Source organism: Martes martes (assembly GCF_963455335.1).
Source record: "Martes martes genome assembly, chromosome: 15".
Classification (NCBI taxonomy): Eukaryota; Metazoa; Chordata; class Mammalia; order Carnivora; family Mustelidae; genus Martes; species Martes martes.
The window spans coordinates 57,176,020-57,200,774 of NC_137903.1; the positions used below are offsets into that span (position 1 = coordinate 57,176,020).

Below are 24,755 nucleotides of genomic sequence, written 5' to 3' on the forward strand. Positions count from 1 at the left end.
GATGATATTTGGGCCAGGAGCAGGGATGGGGAGGAAAGTGTGCTCCTGGCTCCTGGGCTGAGGCCGGCAGGAGGGCTGGGCTGGCCTGACTGGGACACAGTGAGTGCAGAGAACAGGGAGATGAACTGGGGTTTGGGGTGGCCAGGTCACAAGAGTCCTTTCAGCCCCTTAGGAACCTCGGAGAGCTTGGAAGTGGTTTGGGAGCAGGGGCCGGGGACGAGGGTCAGGAGGGCCAGCTTGGGGCTGGGGCAGTCGTCCTGCTAGGAGCGGCCAGGGAGTCAGCGGAGGTGAGGAGTGGGTGGTGGTCACATTCCTCAGGATGAGGAGTCCGGGAGAGGGGTGTGGGGGTGGTGAGGGCCATTTGATGCCGATGGGACATGGGGGTGTTGGGGGGGTGACGTGTGTGGGGCAGACGGCTGGATGAAGCTTCACGCACTCCCCAAGACAAAGAGCTTTCCTTTGGGGTCCTTCTCCCAGCCACCCTGAGGCTTTGGGGCCCCTTGGGGTGTGCGTTTCGGAAATAGAACTACCCTGGCTTTGGTCAGTCGGAGCTGCTTGGCCACGCCATGTTTTAGAGCCACAAAGGTGAGCCAACCCTGGCTTGGTACATTCCCACCAGGTCTCTAGCTCGCTGTCCCCTCAAGAGGAGAGGCGAGTGACCCATGGTGAGTCTGTCCTCTACCAGGAGTGAGCTCGTTTCCTGAGAGCCCCAGGAAGGTCGGAGAGTGAGGGGTCATTGGCACATTCTCGGAACTTGGGGACTGTGTTTTCCAGCCTCTGTCCCGGGGGTGGTGAGCTGTGTTGATTTCTGTTCTTTCTCCAGATAAGCTCTTTATTTCCATCCTTTATGGCAGTTTAGCATGTTAGGACCAAAAAGGGGAGCCACCCAGAGCTCTCTCCTCTGGAGAGGGAGGAACTAGCCAGTGACGCACTTGGTGACCACAGCCTTGGCAGTACTGGGACCCCATGTCCCTTTTCCTAGGACTCTTGTGGGGGTCTGCGGCCGCCTCTGCCTCTGACCCTCCTGTGTCAGCCTCCGTTGGCCTCTGGCTCTCTCCCTGGTGTCTGTTCCATTATAGAAGTGTCCACATGGCATCACAGCTGTGTGCGCCCTGGGGCCAAGGGCTGGGTCACCAGGGCCTGCAGGGACTAGCCCAGAGCACCAAGGGGAGCTTTCTGGAATGTGGGATGGATCGCTGAATGCCTTTTTGTTTTGGTGCTAGTCCCTAGTAGGCACCCCCAAATGGGAGTGCTATCCCCCCACATCTGTTTGCTCACCCAGCACTTTTGGCTGTCCCTTTCTTGGGGAAGAGTGGTGACACCGGGGACTTCTGGGGTCCACCTACCAAGCAGGCAGAGAGCCGCGTGCTTAGTTGCTCTGTTACTTCTGGGTGAGGTGAAGTGGGTAGGTGGAGGGCTCTAATACTTGTAGCTGCATCCTGGTGCAGACAAGGTTTTGCTTTTTAAACAGTTTATTTATTAGAGAGCGAGAACGAACAGGGGTGTAGGATGGGGGCGGGAGGGGCAGAGGGAGATTGAATCCCAAGCAGGCTCCGTGCCCAGCATGGAGCCCAACACAGGGCTCCATCCCAGGACTCTGGGATTACCACCGGAGCCTAAGGCAGATGCTTAACCAACTGAGCCACCCAGGTGCCCTGGGGCTTTTGCTTTTTATTTACTTAAGATCATGATGAAATGGCGCCTGCTGTAGCTGAGTGCCTGGTTCTCATGCATTCCTGCAGGGGGTTGCAGCAAACTTCAGGGTAACTGAATTCTGAGTCCCACTGAGACTCTGGTACCTCAGATCCCAGAGACCCACTTTTTGAAAACTGGAAGGTGAGGAAAGTTCTGGAAAGGTAGTACCTTCTGGCAGTTGTTCCTCTTCCTGCTGTTCCTTTCTCAAAAAAAAAAAAAAAAAGAAAAGTATTTGGTGTTGATTAGGTTGAAGGGCTGACTTTGTACTGACTGGAGCAGCCCAGGGATAAATATTTGTCAAAGTGAGGGCAGGCCTGGCCATCCACATGTGAATTGGCTCCCAAATGACCAAGTGTTGATTCGTAGCATCTGTTGATTTGAGGACAGCAGGTTTTGCCGCACAGCGAGCAAGACGGTGGGATCTCTGCGATGTTATTCCCACTGGCACTTAGCAGAGGGCCAGCTGGAGTCGCCCTCCTCCCCGCCCTGATGCCTGCGTCCGGGGTCAGACTCGGGCCCATTACGGCTTTGCAGGGGATGAGGGTGCAGTCGTTCACACAGTAGAAGGCGTAACTAAAGAGTTGTTTTTTTTTTTTTTTAAGACTTATTTATTTGAGCCAAGGGGTGTGGGTGAGGTGAGAGTAGGGGGGGGAGAGAGACTTCCGAGCAGACTCCCTGCTGAGCATGGAGCCCAACACGGGACTCGATCCCAGAACCTTGAGATCATGACCTGAGCTGAAACCAAGAGTTGGATGCTTAACTGAGTCACCCGGGCGCCCCACAGCCAGTTTTCAGTGTGTACCGTTTTTAGGTGACTTACTCATTTGTCCCCTTGAAAGTAGTATACAGGAACTAAACAAGTCAGGAGAATTGTTACTCATTTCTCCCAAATGCAGGAATTAAAAAAAACTTTGGTCTATTTAGCATTTTTTTTTCCTCAGGAACTTTTCTAAAGCATCCTTGTGAAGTGGGTGTAACCCCAGCCCATCTGGGGCTGTGCTCATTGCCACCGCACTCAGGAGCCGGGGGAGTGAAGACGGGCCTCTAGTGGGTCCCAGGCCTGTGTCTGCAGCGTTCAAGGCCAGAAGCTGGCCTTCCAGTTGGATCGCCAGTGGATCTGTGCAGGGGGCTGGTGAGGTCACTGCCGGCGGGGCAGACCAGCCCCACGTCACTTCTCAGCTCTGCTGTAGTGACACTTCTGTTCATGCTTATAACTTGCATGAGAAATTCAGGGAGAATTAATTTTCAGCCTGGAAACAAAGTCTGAATTAAATAGGTCTTCAGAGGGTCTACGGAAGACGGAAGACGTGGGATCCATTAGCAGACAAGCTGAGGTTTTGGAATTATCGGAGACTGTGGTTCGTGGGTGGGAGGCTCCTGCCCTTGTTGGCTGGTTGGGACTGAGAGGTGAGCAAGGGAAAGGTCTAATTTGGGGCACTTGGGGACAGTGGGGTACAGTGGGTGCCCTGGGCCACCAGCAGGGATCTTTCTGAACAGGCATGGCTGAGGCTTAGTCTCCATCCACCCTTGTATGTCTCCATCCTCTCCTTCAGGAACCTCCTCTCTTGCTGGGGTCTGTGGGCTGACCTGCGTGCCTGTGTGCTGGGGGTGGGGCCGGGGGCTGGCAGTTTGAGCACGGACAGAGCCCTGTGTGAGCCCTCATTATGGGCTCTCTCCCCAGGTCTAGACTTTGGTCTGTGGGGCTCAGCTTTGTTTATCGCCATAAAGTGTGGGATCCCAGATCAGAGCCCTGGGTGTGATGGCAGCAGGTGATGGGCCCAGCTAGCCTCTCCCCTTCATCTTTTTCAAGGGTATGGTCACCTTCCAGAAACCTCCTTGGCTTTGATGAGGGTGTAGGCAGTTCATTTGTGCCTTACCAGGGCGCGTCCCTGAGGGGATGCCCAGGGCCAGTGGGCCAAGTGTTTAGGAAGGCAGCCTGGTGTGGTGGGCACAGGGCAGAGCCGGGCTGGGGTCAGACCCCAGGACCACCATTCCGGGCACCATTCAGGATCGTTAACCACTCTGGCTTTGGTTTTCTCCTTCGTGGAGGAGGAGCAGTGATACCTGTGTCACTAAGTTGTTTCTAAAGGATCAAATGATGGCGAGTGGAGAGCACTCCAGCCCGGGGCCTGGTGGCTGCTGTCCTGATGGTAGTGGCAAAGGCAGGTGACCGTGGGTTGTCTCTGTTCTCCAGGCCCCCGTGCCTTCGTTCTCCTTGTAAATATGAGTAGCTGCACCCTTCCCAAGCCCAGGGTCCCTGCAGGACCCCTGGGCCGACGCCGGCTGCTCTGCTGTGACAGGTGGGCTGGAGGCAGCCATCTGTGTTCGGAGGCCGCTGGAGCTATGCTCGAGGTCCTCAGAGTCGGTGCTTCCCTTCCCTCATGGGAGGAGAATTCAGAGTCTGTAGCGTCTCTGTGCCCTCGGCCTCCTTCCTGCTGGTCCAGGCCCCTTGTCCAGGGTGTAACTGGCCCTTCCTGGGCTCCCCCCCAGCCTCACCCCTCCTTGTAGCAGGTCCCAGCTCCTCCCTGCCCCGGCCAGAGTGCTCCCCGGCTGCTTCTCTGGGGTCCCCTGCTGCTCCTTTCCTTTCTGTGGGTTTTCTTCAGCCCCAGCATGTCACTGGGACCTTATCCCCCCGCCCCCCGCACGCAGCTCCGTGTAGGCTGTCGGAAATACTTGGGGGACGACCGCACGTGCTCCCCTGGGAGGCAGCCCTGGGTACGGTGGCTTTCTGGCTCTTTGGCCCTGGCCAGCATGAAGGAACACATTTTACACTGCGACAGAGTAGAGGGAGAAGTATGGGTGCGCGCGCGGGGGAATCAATGATCAGGAGAGGGCCCCGCCCGCAGTGCGCTCCAGCACTTTCCTGCCGTCCGGTGTCCTGCTGCTCTTGGTTTTCATGCCGCTTTGGATTTCCTGGATGGAGGGCGCTGGACTGCAGTTTGCAGACCCCACGGCCGGACCATTTGTGGAGCCTGAGGGTGGGGAGGGGGCTCTGCATGTCCCTGGACCTGTGGGTGTCTGTCAGAGGCCCACCGGGCAGAGCAGGGGCAGCTGGGTCGGGACGGGCAGCCCAGAGGGGTTGGGGTCGGGGCGCCCTGGGCCCTCGAGGGAGGTGCTTCAGGGTGGGCGCTCCCTTCCCAACCTAGTTTGGTTCCAGGGGAAAGAGCACTGGGCTAAATCAGGCGCCTGACTTCATGTCCCGCTTCTACCACTTGGTCGCTGGGAGACGTTGGGCAACTCACTTCACCTCTCCGTACCTTGGTGTCTCCTACGACCCAGAGCCCTGCCCCCGTCCCCCACTGTCCTCTCTGTCAGTCAGCCTGCACCAGAGGGGTCCAGTGGCAGGACCAGACCTGCTGATACCTCTGCCCAGACCTCGGGGTGGAGTTGCTCTGAGTGTGGGGCGCCCCCCGACTGGCCCGCTCTCTTGCAGCCCTCCAGGATGGCTGCCATGCTGGGGGACACCATCATGCTGGTCAAAGGCCTTGCCAAGCTGACCCAGGCGGCTGTGGAGACCCACCTGCAACACCTGGGCCTCGGCGGGGAGCTCCTTGTGGCAGCCAGGGCCCTGCAGTCCACGGCTGTGGAGCAGATCGGCTTGGTTTTGGGGCAGGTGCAGGTAAGGAGGCTGGCGGAAGTGGGTGGCAGGAGGGGCTGGCCTGGAGCTCTTGGAGGGGCCAGGATGGTGAACCAGGACACAGCAGGGGGGTTGGCTCAGGAGACCTGCTGTCCTTCCGGGTGCATCACGGAGCTGGAACAGCCCCCCGGGAACTGGTGGCCCGGACCCCAGTTCACTTTACAGATGAAGAACTTGCTGCCTGAGTGTGGCATTCCTCCCCTGGGCCTGGCGAGGCACCCAGCAGGTGCTCAGTGGCTGTCTGGCTTCCCCAGGGAGCGGCGCTTGTCAGGAGCAGGGCGGAACCGGGGTCTCCTGGCTTCGGGCTGGGAAGGAGCAGGAGCTCCCCTACCGATCTGGCTGAGGGCGGCTTACCTGGTGGAACATGGGCCGTCTCACGTAGGGGGTGGGGTGGGCCCAGGTGCTTCTCTCATGCTGGCTTCACTCCCCACAGGGTCAGGATCAGCGCCAGGAGCCCTATGCCGAGAGCTTCGACGACCCAGAAGCAGAGTTCGCTGGGCCTCAGACTGCGGGGGCCCCCACAGATTTCTCTGCAGCCTCCTCTCCTCACCACCGGTCACCGCCCCCACCGTGGGATCACACTGGCAGTGAGGGCCCAGCTCCAGCCTACGTGGCCAGTGGACCCTTTAGGGAAGCTGGGCTCCCAGGCCAGGCTGCCTCCCCTCTGGGCACGGTCACTGGGAGGCTCTTTGGAGACCCCAGACACGCACTTGCTGCCGCAGGACTTCCACGAAGGTTCTTCCACCAGGACCAGCCCCCCGTGGGGGGCCTCACCACGGAGGACATTGAGAAGGCCCGGCAGGCCAAGGCTCGCCCCGAGAGCAAGCCCCACAAGCAGATGGTGCGTCCCAGAGGGCCAGGTGGAGTGGGACTGGGGGGGCTGCTGCTTCCGGTGGCGCTGGTGTCAGTCCTTCCTTTGGGGACGTTCTCTGATGCCGTGGTCTGGAGTTTTCGGGGACACAGAGGCCTCCTCTTGGTGGAGTATGCCGCCAGGTGGAGCGGCCACCTTTGGGGGAGGAGTGGAGCAGTGGGGGGCTGCGCGAACCGCTGCCGGCTCATCCCGTCCCGTCCGCCAATTCCGTGAGGTCTCTTTCCTTGCCCCCTCTAGCTCAGCGAGCACTCTCGGGAGCGGAAGGTGCCGGTTACACGGATTGGGCGGCTGGCCAACTTCGGAGGTAAGGTGGCTGTGTGCACCCATGCCGCCTCGCCTGCCCTGGGCCATCCGCTCGGCCACCACGGGGCCTGCATGGAGGCGGGAGAGGGTGGGGACCCGAGGGGTCCCGGGGAGGCCATTGGCACCTGACTGAGCTGCTCCTGACCCTTCTCCCCGGGGGATGGTCCAGTGACTGTATCCCACTCTGCCTCTGTCACTTGGGGACCGTGTCTGCCACAGCAGACCCGCTGCCGGGTCAGGGCTGGGCAGTGAGTCGACCTTCCTTGCGGGGCCGTGGAGCTCCCAGAGTGGTTTTTGCCCCAGCGGGCTTCGCAGGGTTCATTGGCTAGAACCCCACAAGCTGGCAGGTGTCAGTGGTGGGCTAACCAGGGGCTGTGGCCTTGAGTTCTGTCGGGAAGTCTGTGCGGTTGGGAGCTCTCTCCTTTTCTTTGGAGCTTTGAGTCATGTTGTGTCCAGTACACCTGTGCTGAGTCGCAAGATGATTTTGGAGTGAAGCCCTCGTACCTGCTGCCTTGACCTCACACTGTCCTTTCCACTCCCGAGCAAGATGCAGGTCGCTGTGTGTGTCTGTACCATGACCTGCTTGTCTGGCGCTTTGCTTGGGTGGACTTCTAAGTGTCCTGTCCGTATACCGGCCGTCACGTACGCTGTGCCCTGCAGCCGCTTCTCCCCGAGATGCCATCCTCCTCCTCATTCGGGGTTGGCTCTGTGCCCCCGGGAGCCTGGCCCTCGGAGCTGGACCCGCGTGTGGGCTCTGACACTGAGTGACGGCTGCTGGTCTTCCCGATATGCAGAGCCCACTCATTGGATGGAACTTTCTTGAAGCTTTTATTCCATTGCTGCTGTCTTAAAAATTTGGCATCTGCTGCTGCTTAGCTGCTCCAGAGTCCAGCCTAAAGTACCATCTGCGCTTTAGGACAGAGCTGTGGCTTTTTATTTCCTCGTGTGGACTTGCATTCAACCAGTTCCTCACGCAGCATTGTGACTGCCTGGCATGCCACTCCTGGGACGAGTTTGAGAACCTGGCGGCCTCCAGGGATCCTTACCCCACAGGAGCCTGGGCACTTCCCTGCTTCCCACAGGGGCTTCTGGGTGGGCAGCATTGGTTACCGGAGTGTTGCGAGGAGGCCAGCTTTTCTCCCAAGCAAGTCTGAGGCCGGAGCTGTGCCTTCTCGCTCTGTGGCCTTTCTGTCCCGCCCTCTTCCCACCGCTGTAGACGGGGCTCAGCCCATAGGCTTCGCTTGACCGACGGGTTTGGAGTGGAGTGATCCTCTCATGGGGCCTCTTTGTGAGTGAGGCTAGTAGAGGGTCTCTTTGGGAAAAGTGGTCAGAAGGAGGTCGTGGTGGCAAATTGAGTTTGACGGAATGCCATGAATTCCCCGTGAGGGGGGCAGAAGCCAGGCCCTCGGGGTTGGGGTCAAGGTAGACGAGCGCAGTGGGAGGGGTCGTGGGGGAATGTGTGTGCAGCAGACAGGCAGCCTCAGTAAGCCCCGGGGCAGGGCTCCCCGCGGGCCAGACCCTGCGTGGGATGGGGTCAGAGTGAGCAGGTGTCCTGTGCCGGCAGAAGCCTCTGGAGCCCACACTCGCAGCTGCCTGGGGCCTGCAGCCGTCCTCAGCGTGCGCACGCTGCGGGTTCGCCCAGCACTTGGCCCCTCCTGTCGGGCTTCGAGGGGGAGGGTGATGGTAGGGAGCATCCAGGTCTGGGGAGAAGGTGGCGTTCTGGCTCTGGAGGGGGGTTCTGGGCTTTTAGCTGCACCCCGAGGTGGTCGCGCTGTGTGTTACGACCCTTCAGCCAGTGTGAAATCAGTTTAGTGGGTCAGGACTGGCATTTAAAAAACAGAGTAAAACTGAATAGAAGATCAGAATTAATTATCATAGATTTTAGAACTGTTTGTGTTGCAAAAAAACGTTTTTTTCTCCAGAGCTACAAACATCCTGCTTTATACCTGTGGTTCACTGTATTGAGAAGTTTGTGGTTTACTGGTGGGTTGTTGTCTAAACAGTGAGGTAACACTCCTCTTTGTTCTTCTAGAAAACACTTCTGACCTTTCTTCCCCTTGTGGGGGTGTGATGTGGACCAACAGGTGTAGGGATTTTTTGCAGGAGGGACATGAAGGAAAGGGATCACTGTAGATCCCCTGGGAGGCAGGCTTGACCTTGAGAAGGTCAGTGGTAGGTATCCAGCTGGTGGACGTGGATGGGGTGGGCGTCCTCGGTGCACTTCACCTCAGGGGGTGTCGTGGCTGAGATGTGAGCAGGCCGAACTGTGGATATTAGGTCTTGTTAAGGAGTGATATGAAAGATGGGGTCAAAACTGGGCTTTAGGTCGTCACAGTATCAGGTTATAATTCCGGCCTTGCTTCCTTATGACCTTGGGCCCTACCTAGGTTTTCCCTTCTATAAAATAGGGATTCCGAGAACCAACAAGTTTTTAACGTGTTCATCTACAGTCTCAGGGTAAAGAGAGAAGGGAAGAGGGTCAGCGTGTGTGTTAGAAACACTAGCAAGTGGGAAAGGAAGTACCCAGCCCAGCAGAGTCAGCCGCCCAGGAAACACTGCCCGGAGGAGGAGTCGCTCAAGCCCACAGGGCTCAGTGTCCTGCAGCTCTGAAAGGAGGGGGTCGGGAAAGAGCAGGGAGCTACATGCTCTCCTTGCTGCACGCCCCCCGGCCCCCGCCCCCTAAATTCAGGATTGCACACAAAGCTGTGGTTTCTAGTGCTTAGCATGGAGCTGCCTTTGTCCTTCTCCTGTTAAACAGTCTTGTGGCCACTTTGACAGAAGTTTCTTGCACCTGCATGGAAATTCCTGAGTGACGTGGCGTTCATCTTCTGTCTGGTCCCCCAGCCCTACCTTCTACATGGGGGCCCCTCCCCACCCTCTCTTGCTTCTGCTTCTCTCTCCCCTAAGATTAAAGATTTAAGTAGGTTTGACGCAGCCCAGTGTGGGTGTGTTAGTACGAATCCCAGCAGGCAATGGTCCTGACACGGGAGACTGGGCACAGAGGTTGGAGTGTTCTTAGCTTCTTTAGGACTTAAATGTGTGTGTGTTGTGGGGGAGAGGGGGCTTTTTTGGGAGGGGAAATAGAAGAGGAGATGGGGTGGGAGTCAAGTGTTTGGAACAGAAGATCTGGCCCAAAATAGAAGAGGGGACCCCAAGAGAAAGGAGGGTTCAGGACCCCCCCCCCCCCCACTCTAAGAGGGGTCACCAAGCTATGGTCCAGGGTCTTCTCCTGGTGTAGACCTTTTTGTCAAAGATGCTCTGGCTATTTTTCTCAATACAAAAAAGTTTATAAACCATAAAACCCCAAAAGAATATGGAGAACAACGCACTTGGGAAGTCCCGCAAAGGCCCGGCATGCGCGGTCGCTGGAGGGCACAGCGACTGGGGGGAGACAACCCAGGATCCGATGTGTCACAGGGCTCTGTTGGAGTTGCCCCCTGCCAGCGCAGTGAGGTAGGTCTGTGGGGCTCTCCCAGCCCGTGAACGGAACCTGCTTTTCTCCTTTAGGCCCTACGACACTCCTCCTTGCCACAGCAGGGTGGGACCCTGGCTCTGGGCACTGCAGAGAAGCTGTGGCTTATGGTCTTTCTAGAAGCCAACGAGAAAAGCCCAGAATTTACAAAGGTTAAGACATGTTGCCTCTGCCTCAGACCCCCGTCCCTGGGCAGCGCGAGGTGGGCCCAGAGGTACTGTTCTGAGACCTGTCCTCACGCACTCGTTCTCAAAACCGGCACAGGCACGCGCTGTGCGCGGTCGGCCCAGCCCAATGCCCTGATGGATGGATCGGGTAGAAGGGAGTCCCAGGTCCTGGGATCAGACGTCCAGAATAGGAATCCTCTCGTACACATAGAGATGACCCTCAGCCAGTCCTGGCATCCCCTCTGCCCCTTCCCCGAGTGCACCCTCACCTCGCCTCCCCGCACCGGCTGTTTTGGTTCAGACCAGTCCTGTCTTCGGGGAGGAGGAGATCACACCTCGTCTCCCACGGAGCAGGGCGGGTCGTGGGCTTTCAGGGGCCGGCTTTTCGGCCCTCGTGTCCTTACTGGGCAGAACAAGGTGGTTGTGTGGGCTCTGCCCTCCCAGTAGTCGTGCTCCCTGGTTTTGGAGCAAGCAGCTGCTGCCCACTGAGTGCGCTCAGGCCCCGAGAACACTGCCGGACGGAGAACCTTACGACTATAATACACGACACCGCAGAGCCAGAATATTTATATTATGGGGAAAAAGGTTAACACGCACGGGATCCGTTGCTTGCACCGAGCTGGAGCCGTTGGCCTGGCGGGAGTGGAGCCCAGGGTGTGGTTATCCAAGGGAGCAGAATGGTGGGGGGAGGCCTGCAGCTGTCACCCCCGATGATCTGCTGCGGCTACCTGTGGCTCAGGACAGTGGTCAGTGGGGCAGCACGGGAAAACCCCTGCTGCACCCTTGGGAGACCCTCCCACACGGTGGGGTAGCTCGTGGGTCGGGCCCGTCCATCTGGTTTCCCGCTTCATCTGTACACCTGTACATCTGTGGCCATTGGGGAGATCACGATCACGTCTCCTCCTCTGAACAGGAGACAGCTTCCCTGTCCAGGCCACTTTCAAGACCTGGAGACGCTGATGACGCCCAGCAGGGAGGGATTTTCTCCCCAGTGTGTGGCCGGAGTTCGTTTGCCTCCTGCCTCCCCCGGCCCCCCGCCAAGAGGGAAGGGGGGTGATGCTGTGGATCCTGGCTGTGTGGCTGAGTCAGCCGCCCCCTACCCACCCTGATCCCTCCTTCTCTGCTCTGCCGACTGCTGCCCGCCCTGCACGGTGTCCCGATCACGGGAGGCTGGCCCCCACCCACCGTAGCTTGGTTCGGGGCTTGGTTCTGGGAGCCGTGCAGGGCTGGGGAGGAGAGCAGGCTGCCTTCCCAGCAAGCTGGGGGCCTGCTTCTGTGGACACGAGGCCCCCGTGTGACTGCCGCTCTGGCGGGAGGGTCACTTTTGGGGCTGGGGTGGCTGCTCGTGCTGCTTGGCCTGGTGGCCTCGCCCTCTGTGGGTGTAGCACCTGGCTCCCTTGGGTCTGCGCTCTCCTAGGACAGAAGAGCCCACCAGGGCCGGTGACCTGGCTTGGTTCCAGGCCTTGAGCAGACCTCTCGAAGGTGAACTCCACCGCCTCGCCTGTTCTCAGGTTCTGGAAGCCCACTGTGGGCGGCTGGCCTGGTGCGCAGAGACCTCCGCAGGGGGCCCGTGGGCAGGACGACGAGCCCTGCGTGCGTGTCGGACCGCTTTTACGGGGGTCCTCCGGCGCCTTGGCACTGCCACCTGCCAACGGCTGGCTTGACACAGAGGCCAGGGTTGTCGGCTGAGCCCGTGGGCCCGGGGAAGTCAGGGGTCTTGATTTGGCTTTGGTGAGGCTATTTTGACCTGCGGCTTAATGTCCTTCATGGGCGTTGGGAAGTTCTGGTCATTTCTTCTTCCAGTGCTGCTTCTGCCATGTTCTCTCCCCGACGTTTGCTAGATGTGTTGCATGTCTGTGTCTGCATTGCATGTCCGTGTCTCCCATGTTCTCGTATCTTCCGTCCCTTTTCCACTTCGTGCTTCAGAGCAGTCGCCTTACCTGAGGGAGGCCTGGAGGGTGACAGGAGACCTTAGTGGGTCGGGCCCCCTGCAGAGGGCCTGCTCTTCGAAGGAGCCAAGCGTGGCTCCTCCATGATTGTGGTGACCAGGCCTCCGCCAGGGAGGCAGGAGTAAGGGACTGCTGAGGGCACCGGGACGGGGGGAAATCGGACGCGCAAGAGCAAGAAGAAGGAGGGTGATGTGTGGGACGGGCTTGCGAAATCAGATCTAGGGGACAGATGTGATAAGACTGGGCCAGGAGTGACAAGTAGAGTGACGGGACCCTTGGGAACCCTTGTATTTTTAGAAGGTGAAAGGTTAAGGGACCCTTATTCCCAGAAAAATGCTTTGCTTTAAAGAAATAGTTCACGAGGGGTGTCTGGCTGGCTCAGTCAGAGGAGCGTTGACGTGATCTCAGGGTTGTGGGTTTGAGTCCCGTGTTGGGTGTGGAGCCCGTTTTCCAAAAAAAAAAAAAAAAAAAAAAAGGGCATTGACTTGAGGAAGGGGGAGGGGCGCGTGTCACCCTCTGCCCAGTTATGATGTGCCGCCCGGTGTCCACGTGTGTTTCTGCTGCTAGTCACGGGCCTCCAGATGTAAAAACTGACTAATGTCTTAGTAAAAAAGGAACAAACATATCAAGAAAGAGATGAGGCCACAGAAGAGTGTCCTCTGTATCGGAAAATAGGGGTGCGAGGGTGGAGGTGTGTGGCGGCGCTGTGGGTTGGCTCAGCCACACGGGGGCGCGGTGGGTGTCTCAGCGGCAGCACGCGCCCTGGGGTCGTCCTGCCGTCACCCCGGGCTCTCGCGGCCCCGTCGCCGCGGTAAGCAAACACACACAGGGCGACTGGGTGTATTTGGTTTTTTGGTTTTAATTTTGCCAAGAACATTTAAAACAAATCAAATTCCCATCAGCTATTCTCATGTTTTAGTAACGCAGAAATGCAACTCACGTGCTCCCAAGACTAGTGACAGGAAGTTGAGTAGCGAGTTTGGTGACAGACTCGCCGTGGGCGCAGGCAGGCCCAGGAGCCGAGTGGAGCCGTCCCTCAGGGGTGCTGCCATGAGACCTGCGGCTGGGGCGGGGGAGCCGGCGGGGAGGGGAGACTTTGGGTCTCGTGTGGCAGAGCCGTGTGTCCGGTCCTCTGGCTCCATGCGCCTGGGTTGCTTGTCTGAAGTCAGGCCTCTGCTCACACCGCTTGATCAGTCGTGCTCTCGATCGTCATCGAGGCCGCGGAGATCGGAGGTCCTGGGGCTGACTGCTCATGGGGTGGCCCACGGGGACACCCGCTTGCCACCCGCATTCCTAGGGGCGTACTCCTGCTTTCCTCTGGCAGCCAGTGCCCGGCCTGCGCCCGCTGAGCTGGAGTGGCCGGGATGTGGGCACACGGTTTCTGCTTCTCCAGGAGCTGGTCTATAAGGGGCACAGGAGTCTGCTTCACCCCCAGTGAGGGAGGTGAGGGCGGATACGGTGATGGCCGCTTCCCCAGGGCCATGTGCTTGCTTGTGACCGCGCAGGGACCTGAGCCGAGTCCGAGCCTGCGGCGGGCGTCCCTTGCTGGGCATGGGTGGGGGGCAACCCCTGACCGCCTGGGGGCTCCACAGCCCTCCTTCCTGCTGGCCCTGCTCCTAGGCCGCGCTGTCCCCCAGGGCCGGGACTCAGGAACAGCTTGCTGCGAAGCCAGCGTCCTTGCCTCCCTACGCCTCTGTGTGCCCTCTGGCTTAGAAGGCGCCTTACGCCAGCACAGGCCCAGAAGGGAGCCTGGCACACAGTCTGTTGTCCGTGGAAATCTGGCCCGGGGCCGTGCCGCAGAAACCCCCGTGATCCTTGCTCTGTAAACAGCCTGGGGTTTCTGGCAGGTAGAGCTGCTGCTGCCCGCTCGGGCACCTTGCGCCAAGCCTCCTTCCCAGCGGTGCCGTTTGTCGGAGGGTGTTTGGCTTCTCCTTTTCTCCGCCTCTGCTGCCCGTCTGGGCCGAAGCCAGGGTCTGCTTCACAGGGTGGCCTCGTTTAGCTCCGATGACCTCCAGGGGGACTGCAGGGAGGGGGAGCTGGGGCTGGGGGCCTGGGAAGCTGGCCCGGGGCCCTCCTGTCTCTGGGGAGAAGCCTGCCGCTTCCCCGGCGTTTTGGGGCCGCAAAAACTCTGTTCGTGAGAGAAAGGCCCGCAGCCTTCCTGGCAGGGGCTGGCACCTCCCCGCCGGCCAGGACGAAGGCCAGGCTGCCGATGGCCGCCCCCAGGCTGCAGGGCCGGCTCCGCGGGCTGCGGGTCATCTGGCAGGCCTTGCTGCCAGGCCGCGTGGGCCAGGCCGGTGGTGCAGCCCAGCGTGGAGGGGGGCACCGCCCTGAGCACTGGGGGGACTGAGGTGGGGCCCAAGGGCACGGGTTGCACGTGGAGTGAGCACGTGGGGCTCTGGGCGTCCTCACCAGGCCTCGGGGAGTGCCAGCGGAGGCCTCCGGTACCGCCTGGTTCTGGGAGAAGGAAGAGCCTGGCTGGGCTTGTGTTTGCCTCTCAATGAGGTTCTGAGAATGGCTGGAAGCTTGCCGGGTGGGGGAGGGCGGGTTATTCTTGGTTCACTGGAGCAGGAGCTACTGAGGCCAAGGTCAGGGTGGCTAGGCCGGCCGCAGTGGGGGGCCTGTCAGCGGGCAGCACCTCCAGCTGCCTGGGAGCTCGCAGGCCATGAAGGAGCCGAACGCCATCTTTGTGGAACTTTCTTTTTGTGATCTAATGACAGGTCCTTGTCCTTGGAGAGCTCTGATCCTGCCCAGCGGCCTGGAAATGGCCGGGGAAGGGTGTGACAGAACTTCTAAGGGGGACGATGGGCAGGGGAGCTGGGGGGCCGCCTCTTAACTGGCCTTGCTGTGGCCAGGCCAGTTAACCCTAGGCTTGTCTTTGGACTTGATGCAGGTGGAGAAGAATCTAGATGCAGAGACCTTGGTGGAGGTCACTAGTTTGAAGGTTAACCCTGCTCGTTATCACTTTGGGATGGCAGACACCTCGCTGGGTGGGGCAGGTGGGTGGGCCCCGGGGAGTTAATGTTTAGTGGTAGGGCTGCTCCCAGCCCAGGGCCCTTGGGAGCTGGTCGGAGTGGAAATAGCCCCGGCACCCAGATCGCCTTGGGGTCCCCAGGCCCTTTCTGGGTGCCTGGCTTCTTCCTGTGGCTGCTGGAGCTCGGCTCACCCTGCGCTGGGCGGCGCGTGAGTGCTTGGAGCGTGCGGGGCCCAACCCGGCGGCGCTCAGAGCGGGCAGTACACGCTAGATTCGGAAGACTCAGTGCAAAACCAAAACAAAACTGTGAAGTAGCTCGAATAATTTTTACACACAAGGGGACTTGCTAATATTTCAGTTGTATCATGTTAAATAAAATACATGATGCACATTGACTTCGCACGCTTTTTTTTTTTTTTCCCATTTTACCGTGGCTCCTAGAAAATTTACCTTTCTGCACGCGGCTGACCTTGTACATTGTCTAGGCAGCACTGTTGTCACCACGTTGACCGGGAGCAGTGACGGTCGTAGGGAGCTGGAGTGTGGCCTGGCCCCACTGGGAGCTCTGGCTCTTGCTGGGCTGCTGAGTCCTCCCCACGACCCGGGGGGCCGCAGCCCCTTCCCACCGTTGAGCCACACCCTTGCCTGAGGGTGGCTAAGATGGTTTACAGAAGAACGTTGTAAAGTTGGGTTATCCTTGGGTTTTAAAAATTATTGTTCTGTTATTTGTTGGCTCTTATTTCTTGCTAAATAAAGTTTTCAATAAATTCAGTAATATTTTTCATAACAGTAACAAGTAATGATTGTGCAGAACTGGGAAGACAGAGAAGCACGTGCTGGTTTCCTCACCCGTTGAACAGCGGGCCCTGGGGGAGCTCACGGCTCTGGGCGTGGGAGCTGCTGTGCCCGCCTTGCCATGGGCTCAGGGCCTCGGGTCTTCCGCATCTGCCATGGGTCCCTGCTGTCCCTTCTGCTGTGGCCCGTGCGCTCACGCACATGTCCTCCACTCTCTTTGCCCGGCCAGTGAGAACCGTGCCTCAAGTAGAGGCAGTTGTAGGTCCTAGGCTTTCTGTGTGGCGTCCGTGGCACCTGCTGCATTCCGTGGCTCTCCCCGCCAGCTGGGGTCGGCACTCCCCACCTCTGGACAAAAGGGATGTGGGTGAACTTTGATTTTGAAGATTGTGAAACGCTTTTTAGATGAGACGTTGTCTGCTGCCCCCGTTGTCCTCAGACCACGGTCCACACCTGCCCGGCCCTGCCGGTGAGTCTCCATGGCTTGGGCCCGGGATGCTGGCCTTTGCCTTGGCAGAATGTTCTGACTCCCACCAGCGCCTGCTTTCTCACGGCACTGACGCCTTTCCTTCCAGCGGCAGTGGGGTGATTCTAGCGGTGGAGCTCTTCATGCTGAAGCGGTTGGCTGCTTTCCGGGGGTGCCCCGTGGGTCAGGATGTCCTCGGCCCGCAGGCCGCTGCCGCTCCGTGTTCGGTTCATGCTGGGAAACCGCGTCCCACTCGTGCACGTTCTCAGGGCCTTCGCCGCCCTGCGAGCAGGGGCTGGAGGAGGCTCTCGCCGGGACCCCGGACGGCCCCACGCCTCGGAAGCAGCGCACGTCCCTCCTCTCTCCCTTCTCAGAACGTCGGGACCGTCAGCGAGGGTCTCTGGGGAGCTGCAGCCAGTGACCATACGGGGCTCGCAGATGGAGGGGCGGCGGGCAGACCCCGCACCGGCCCCCAGCGCCCCTTCTCTTCCTTGCAGGTCTGGCCGTGGGTCTAGGCTTTGGGGCGCTGGCTGAGGTAGCCAAGAAGAGCCTCCGCCCGGACGACCCTTCAGGTGAGCTGGGCCCTGGGAGGTGGGCCCGTCGGCCCCCAGACCCCCGTGTTCCTGGAGCGTGGGCCTCCAGGAGCCACCTCCTGGCCTGTGCTCCACATAATGGCGCCCCGGAGTCGTCTGAGGCCCGAGGGCTGCTCCGCGCGGCCCGCCCAGCCCCCCCGGGCTCCTCCGGTGGCCAGCACACCTGCCCGCTTCCGACTGGCTTTGGCCCTGCGGCCGCCCCGCTCTGCTGGGCTGGGGGGTTGTCTGTGCTGCTGGACCAGACCCCTCAGGTCCCTCGCCGCCCCCGCCTCCGAGACCCGCAGCTGCCCCCCTCACCCCAAGCTGTCTCTGGGGTGAGCGCCACAACTCTGTCCCCTGCCTCCCAATCTGTGAGGTCACAACCGTCAGTGCCCCCAGTCTGGGTGGCAGGGTTGGGGCAGGACTCCGCGGAGAAGGTTCGGCGGACTGGCTCTCAGGCCATGTGGGGGTCACCCCACTGTGCTCTTGCACTGTGACCCCCGAAGCCCAGGCTAGGGACCCTGAGGGGGGCTGCCTCACACCTGGACGGCCCCTCTTTGGCTGCAAGACCCTCCGGTGGGGATGAGGGGCCTTGTGGAGAGAAGGCACTGGCCCGTCCCCCCAGGCCCGAGAACGGGGTGCCCAGGGCGCATCAAGTGTCCTTGGAACCGGAGGGGCCGGAGGACGGAGAGGGTTTAGTGAGGGTATTTTTAGTGTCAGCTTTGAGACACTTTGGGAAACGAAGCCTGGCTTTCTCTGGAACGAAAAGCCAGTGTTCTCCGCGCCTCCCAGCCCCGGAAACTGGCCGCTCTCTGGGCACCTCAGCCAAGCGGAAAAGAGGCAGCACTAGCTCCAAGGTTACAGCTGGTGACCTTCGTCAGGGAAGTGGTGACCCTGCCTGGGGGTCAAGGGGCCTAGGGACCATGGCCTGAGAGCCAGGGTCGGGGGGCCTGGGCACCCCCCAGGCTGCGTTCCAGCTCCGAGTGGGCTCGAACCCGTGGCCTGGAGGACACTGACCAGCCTTGCTCAGTCGGCGCCAGCAGAGCCTCTCCTGAGTGGGGGCTACCCACCATGGCCTGGCTCTACCAGGCGGTTCTCAGAACCGGCCATGCCCAGGCAGGAGCACCTACCTCCGGGCCGTGGGGTGGGGCTGCCTGGAATGGCCGAGGGGGCGGTGTCCCCAGTCTCAGGAGCGCTGCCGGAGGCCCAAGGCTGTGTGTGCGGGGAGCACAGCTCTGCCCCTCCCCGGCCTCTTCCCCTCCCCTCCTCTTCCCCACCTTTCCACAGGGGCCCAGGGGCTGGAGGGTGGCAGTGCACACAGAGGGGTCCCCCCCCTTCCCTCAGCTCTGACTCAGGGCAAGGGGGTAATGTGGGGCCCCTTCTCGGCCCAGCTTCTGGCGTGGATCCGGCCTCGTGCAACTGCCCTCGGGGTGGGGAGGGCAAAAGATCCACGGGTGCTCTTGGGGGCTTCTTGTTTGCAAATTGAGTGTCCCTGGGGCTTAGTCCCCATTTAGTACCCATGTCCCCCCCCCCCCCCGAATCTGTCAGCGGCTGGGCTGGATGCAGCGCCCGGGGCGGAGGGCGGTAGCACACTGGCCACCCGACCTGTTCCTGCCTGGAGGATGTGGCTCCCGCACTCCGAGCACTGGGCCAGGCCTGTGATGATGTGCGCTGAGGACAGCGCCAGGCACCGTGGGGGACAGCTATGGGCACAGATCTGACCAGCTCACAGGACAGAGTGCAGGGAAAGCAGCGGGTGTCCCAGGGCTGGAGGAGCTGGCGGGGAGGCCTTCCCACCGGGGCCGACGCGGTGTTGGGGCTGGGCCGTGCTGTGGGGTTGGAGTGAGTGGATGGACGCCAGAGTGGGCCCTGCCATCCTGTGGCCACACGGTAGCAGCCTCCGTGTCCTCGCCCCGCAGCCTACCACCCCTGGTCGTAGTGGACAAGTCATCTGCACCCCTGAGGTCCTGCACCTCGCGTGCCTCCGCAGGCGGAGGGGAAGGCAGACGGCAGCTGGCCGAGTGTTGGCCTTGACTCTCTGCTCTGTCCCTGGCCAACGGCCCCCTCCCGCAGCTAGCTTGCCTTGTGACCTCAGGGATACAGCTGACCTTTGTCCTGTACGTGAGGGGGAGGGACAGTGACGGAGACCTCACATGGGTTCCTCCAGGTCCCTCCCTCCTGGTGCCCGTTCCCTAGGGGCCACTGACCATGGCCTTCCGTGGTGCTCCCATCAGGCCCCGGGGACAGATCCCGAGGAAAGGGCTCCACGTGTGTAAATGCGTGTGTGTGCGTACGTCGGGTGGCTGCTGGTCAGGCCTGGGAGACCCGGGTGGCCCTGGAGGGCCTTGCATAGCCTCGGGTGGGTGACATCGGTTGCATGACACCTCGGAGTGTTAGTTGCATTGCTGGTTTCGGGGTGCTCAGGAGGCTGGAGCCTGCGTCAGGGCTCCCATTCCTTCACACTGCACTTGAGACGCCCCCCCCCGAAGTTCTGTATCGTCCCTGTTTTTATGAGGCTGGAGCCTGGGGACGGCGCTGGGGTGCACCCAAGCTCCCTGGCTTCCTGGGCTGAGCGAGGAGACAAGCTGCAGTTGCCCCACAGGCGCGCATGGATGCCCAGACCCAGCCCCGTCCTCCTCTCGCCGCATGGCTTGGGGTGGCCTGGGTGAGGCCCGCGGACGCCCCGGGAGGGGACGGTGGGCCGCGCTGACCCGGCTCCTGCCCACAGGGAAGAAGGCCGTGCTGGATTCCAGCCCCTTCCTGTCGGAGGCGAACGCAGAGCGGATCGTGCGCACCCTGTGCAAGGTGCGCGGGGCGGCGCTCAAGCTGGGCCAGATGCTCAGCATCCAGGGTGAGTGCACGGTGGGGGTCACTCGGGAGGCGACGGGTGTGCGCCCCCGCCCCCGGCCCCTCTCGCTCATGTCCTGGCTGTCGACCAGCCGGGATGTTCAAAGACCTTCACGTAGGTGTCCGTGGTGGTTGCTCTTGCTTCCCTGGGGGGGTGTTCCGGCACCTAGAGGTGGTCCCGACCTCTCCCAGGCTGGTAAGAGCCCTGCTGCTATCCGCGGCCCCTGCTGCCTCACGTGGGGCTTGGAGGGTGCTGGGGGGGCAGCTGCAGGCCTGTTGTGGCAGGATGCTGGGGACACAGGGTGCGTGGGCCTCAGCAGGGAAGGCCGGGATGAGTGGCTGAGCAGAAGGGCCGGGGGCCGCGGTGGGGGTGCCCCAGAGGCCTGGCTGCTGCAGGGGAGGGGGTTTGAGGACAAGTCCCCTTGCGGGTGTGCAGCGGGGCTCCCGGGAGGGCGTGGGATGGAGTTAATCCCCAGGGCAGGCAGGGTGTGTCTGAGCCCACGACCCCCTCGTGGTGACTCCTCCCATGGCCAGGGTCAGAGATGCACGCCCGGCTGCCCGGAAGCCTCCTCCGGGCCCGACACACAGGAGCAGCCCAGAGTGGGCAGCAGGGGGCCAGGGCGTCGGCTCGCGGGACTTGCGTGCACGACGTGGCGCTCCTGCCCACAGTTTGGGGCAAATCATTTCGGAACACTGACACTGCCGCTGTAGCCACGCTCCCACTGTGGGCCACCACCATGGGAGGAAAGCCCACTGGAGCGGCCTCGGGCGGAGCCACCGCGGCTCCAAAGCAGCGCGTTAGGAATAGGGTCCGAAGGGAAAAACCACGGTTCTCTGTAGGTGGCCAGCTTCTGGGTGTGTCTGGGATCTTACTCTGCTTTATTTCTGAAACTTGCTCCTTCTGTAACCCTAAAGAGCTTTGCTTGCTATTCCTAAGAAATCCACTTTCTCAGGTCCCTGGGTGAGTTAGTGAGCCGCAGCCCCTGCTGCCCCACGCCGGGGCCCTCGGGCTGCACAGACGCCCTCCGCGCCCTGGGGGGAGGCTGGCTCCGGCCTCCGTTGTTGGCTGTGCTGCCCCCCAGAGTGTGCGCAGCCTGGCCCTTGGCCCTGTGTCCTCCCTGGAGCCTCTGTCCATGGCCCCGGGAGCCATGGAGGGGGCTCCTCTGCTCCTGACCCCTGCGCCTGCTCTCTGAGGGGTTAGCCCTCTGCTAATTTCTGGTACCTTCTAGATGATGCTTTCATCAACCCCCACCTGGCCAAGATCTTCGAGCGGGTGAGGCAGAGCGCGGACTTCATGCCACTGAAGCAGATGACGGTGAGCGGACGGGGCCTGGGGGGGGGGTGTCTGGGTACTCTGCCCCTCCCCCCTGCCTTGGGGGGCAGCTGCGGCAGCCTGTAGGAGGGTGCAGCCTGGGGGTGCTGTTCACGGTGTCCTGCACACGGGCTGTACTCATGGCCTCTCCCTGACCCTTCTTGCCAGAAAACGCTTAACAGTGACCTGGGCCCCGGCTGGCGGGACAAGCTGGAGTACTTCGAGGAGAGGCCCTTCGCGGCTGCCTCCATCGGGCAGGTGCACCTGGCTCGCATGAAGGGTGGCCGCGAGGTGGCCATGAAGATCCAGGTAGGCAGCCGGTGTGTGCATCCACGCCCGTGGGAGCTGCAGAGGGCCGGGCTAAGGCCCTGCAGTGTTGGGGCCTCTGCACCCTGCATTGCCGTGCGCACCCCCTCTCCAGCGCAATGCCTGGGTCTGCTCAGCACCGGCCCCGGGAAGGACCTCCTGGGTGAGCTTGGGTAGAATGGCCTCTCTATGAGCTTAGTGTGGGCGGGGCCAGGGGACAAGCAAGCATCTGCTGGGGGGGCTCTGGCTGCTGGCGGGGGACAGACATGGAGAAGGAAGTCATGAGGGGACCTGGGGGGGTCCTGGTAGCATCGTAATGTCATATGTGTCACTTGCCCAAGTATGGGGTCTGGGGGGGGGCCTGGGCTGGGAGAGCAGGGCTCCCCTGCATGGCCCGGCCCCGCCTGCCCAAGACCCCTCTGCTCCCCCCACAGTATCCTGGCGTGGCCCAGAGCATCAACAGTGACGTCAACAACCTCATGGCTGTGCTGAACATGAGCAACATGCTTCCCGAAGGTCTGAGACTGGCTGCGGGTCAAGGGCAGGCATGCAGGATGGGCTCTGGGGACCCATGGGGGCGACCCTGGGGAGCCCTCAGCCCCCGCTGACATCCTCCTCCCCGGCGCAGGCCTGTTCCCTGAGCACCTGATTGATGTGCTGAGGCGGGAGCTGGCCCTGGAGTGTGACTACCAGCGGGAGGCCGCCTGCGCCCGGAAGTTCAGGTGCGGCTCATGGCTAGTGGCTCCCATGGGGGAGACATAGGGGCTGTTCGAGGTAGGCCCCTGGGGAGGGTGGTGAAGGCCCCCACGGCTCTGAAGGGTGGGTGGCGGTGATCATGGCCCAGTGTCATCTCTGGGGTCGGGGGGGAGGCTCTGGTGACAGGGTATGACCCCCCCAAACTGCCCACCAGGGAGCTGCTGAAGGACCACCCCTTCTTCTACGTGCCCGAGATCGTGGATGAGCTGTGCAGCCCCCATGTGCTGACCACAGAGCTGGTGTCCGGCTTCCCCCTGGACCAGGCGGAGGGGCTGAGCCAGGAGATCCGGAACGAGGTGTGTGTGACCGTGGTCTTGGGCCCCGAAGTGCCCTTGCGGGGATGAAGGGGACAGAGAGGGCTGTTGTGTTCCCCCTACCGGGGAAAACCTGGAGTCAGGAGTCCCTGTGTGGGCAGTGGGTGGGGCGACCAGAGGAGTGGGGAGGATGGGAGGGGGTTCCCCAGGCCCCAGTCTTGGCCTGGCACTGCCATGACCGGGGCTGCCCCTGCCCTCTCCCCCAGATCTGCTACAACATCCTGGTCCTGTGCCTGAGGGAGCTGTTCGAGTTCCATTTCATGCAGACGGACCCCAACTGGTCCAACTTCTTCTATGATCCTCAGTTGCACAAGGTGAGCCCACGGGAACTGCATGGGAGAGGGGTCTCTGCGATCGGGGGTCTCGGCCCCCTTCTCCACCAGGCTAAACCTCTGAGGTGTTGCCCCTTCCCAGGTGGCTCTTCTGGACTTCGGGGCGACTCGGGAATATGACCGATCCTTCACCGACCTCTACATTCAGGTTGGCCGGCGCTGGGGCCTGGGGTCAGCCTGGGGACACTAGGAGTGGGGAGTGATGGGGCTGCTGTCCTCTCACCCCCAGTGACTGTGGGTGAAGAGGACGCCTATTGTGCTCACAGGCCGGGGACTTGGAAGGAGCAAAGGGGACAAGGGTCGGGGGGTAGGCCACTGGGCTCCCTGGCCGCCCCGGGAGCACCTCCTCCCCTGCCACTCATGGTCCCTCCCGGGTGTCCATCCAGATCATCAGGGCAGCTGCCGACAGGGACAGGGAGGCGGTGCTGAAGAAGTCCATCGAGATGAAGTTCCTCACTGGCTACGAGGTCAAGGTCAGCTCCCCACGGCCTCTTGGGCCCCGTAGGCCCCCGTGTGTGGGGAGGGCGGGCAGTGGGCTGCTTTTCCCCAGACCTTGACTGGTACCCTCGAGGCCTCTCCTCAGGCCTCCCTTGACCCCTCCTCCATCGAGGTCCTGGGCGTGGCGGGGTGAGGGCGTGAGTGGAGCCTCGGGGAGCGGGGGGAGGCCGGCACCCCTCTTGCAGGCCAGTACATCTGGAGCTGGGGCCGGGTGAGCGTGGGCAGATGGCACAGCCCGGCCCCCTTTCCGAGGTCTGGGGGTGGCCCGGCAGGGGCTGGAGCCGGGTCTTCAGCGCTTTAAATGGGTGGTGCCAGTCTGTGTTCCTGTGCCCTGAATTGGCACCGGAATTCCCCGAGAGCAGCCCTTTCCCTTTGTCCCCCAAGAGGGGTGCACAGGCCACAGCCAAGCCTCCAGGCGGTCCGGCTTCAGCCTCCATGTTGGGCCCGGGCCCCCACCCATCCGGCCTCGCACGGGCCCCAGGCGCACAGCGGGCTCCCCTGGCCCGGCTGCGGGGCCCATCACGTCAGTTTAATACTCAGATGCCCCCCTGAGCCTCTTCTCCCCTTCAACACCGCCTGCTGGGAGAGCGCTGGGCCGGCCACAGGCCCACCCACCCCCTGCGCCCCCCTTCAGGCCATGGAGGACGCCCACCTGGACGCCATCCTCATCCTGGGAGAGGCCTTCGCCTCGGAGGAGCCCTTCGACTTCGGCACGCAGAGCACCACCGAGAAGATCCACAACCTGATCCCCATCATGCTGAAGCACCGGCTCGTCCCGCCCCCCGAGGAGACCTACTCCCTGCACAGGAAGATGGGGGGCTCCTTCCTCATCTGCTCCAAGCTGAAGGCCCGCTTCCCCTGCAAGGCCATGTTCGAGGAGGCCTACAGCAACTACCAGCAGCAGGCGGCGCGGCCCTCAGCTTGAGCCCCGCGCGCGCCGGCGCCCCAGCTCCTCGGGCAGGCTGCCCGGTGGGTGCGCAGCCTCTGTACGAAGCAGAGACACGACGGCGGGTTCCTCCCTTGGCGGCGGGCGGTTTCCGTCCTGTGAACTAGTGGGGGGGGGGCGGGCCTGCCGGGGGATCCCTGCCCCCAGAAATACGGAGAAGTCTTGTTGGATTTTACTGGACGTACGTAGAGGATGAGGCTTGTGTGATTCTAGGAGATTGTGTTTTGTGCCCTCTGTTCCGGCCTGTGCTCCGAGCGGAGCCGACAAGCACTGCTTCCCTGCGTGAGGCCCCGCCTGCTCTTGGGCTGGGCTCTGCACTCTGGACACGTGGAAGTTTCTGGACCTGTGGAAGGGGTCAGGAGCAGTCCGTGCTAGCAGTCAGTGTGTGGAGCCCCCTCTTTCCCCCTCCAGGCCCAGGGGCTTTCGTGGAAGAAGATGAATGTGCCATTGTCACCTGGTTATACCTGAGGGGTCACCACAGGCTGTTAATTTTTGTACAATTCTTGTAATTGTCTGATTTGTTTCAATATTAAAAAAGACAAAAACGCA

The 24,755-nt window shown here is 61.5% G+C and overlaps 1 protein-coding gene across 6 annotated transcripts in view; it reads left to right on the plus strand.

Moving 5' to 3' along the window:
- Nucleotides 1-24,755, plus strand: part of COQ8A (coenzyme Q8A) — a 37,304-nt gene extending 12,549 nt beyond the window's left edge. For 4 of the 6 annotated variants that reach the window (XM_080824331.1, XM_080824327.1, XM_080824329.1 and 1 more), the window contains exons 2-15: nt 5,129-5,314; nt 5,766-6,173; nt 6,441-6,507; nt 16,821-16,895; nt 19,624-19,746; nt 20,972-21,057; nt 21,223-21,363; nt 21,795-21,876; nt 21,989-22,082; nt 22,271-22,412; nt 22,637-22,744; nt 22,845-22,910; nt 23,149-23,235; nt 23,895-24,755. In XM_080824331.1, the coding sequence (XP_080680457.1) occupies nt 5,138-5,314; nt 5,766-6,173; nt 6,441-6,507; nt 16,821-16,895; nt 19,624-19,746; nt 20,972-21,057; nt 21,223-21,363; nt 21,795-21,876; nt 21,989-22,082; nt 22,271-22,412; nt 22,637-22,744; nt 22,845-22,910; nt 23,149-23,235; nt 23,895-24,185 (1,947 nt within the window). In that variant the 5' untranslated portion in view covers nt 5,129-5,137 and the 3' untranslated portion in view covers nt 24,186-24,755. Of the gene's footprint in view, nt 1-2,971; nt 3,103-5,128; nt 5,315-5,765; nt 6,174-6,440; nt 6,508-16,820; nt 16,896-19,623; nt 19,747-20,971; nt 21,058-21,222; nt 21,364-21,794; nt 21,877-21,988; nt 22,083-22,270; nt 22,413-22,636; nt 22,745-22,844; nt 22,911-23,148; nt 23,236-23,894 lie in introns of those variants that run through there. The other 2 variants (XM_080824332.1, XM_080824330.1) reach the window with 2 other exon arrangements.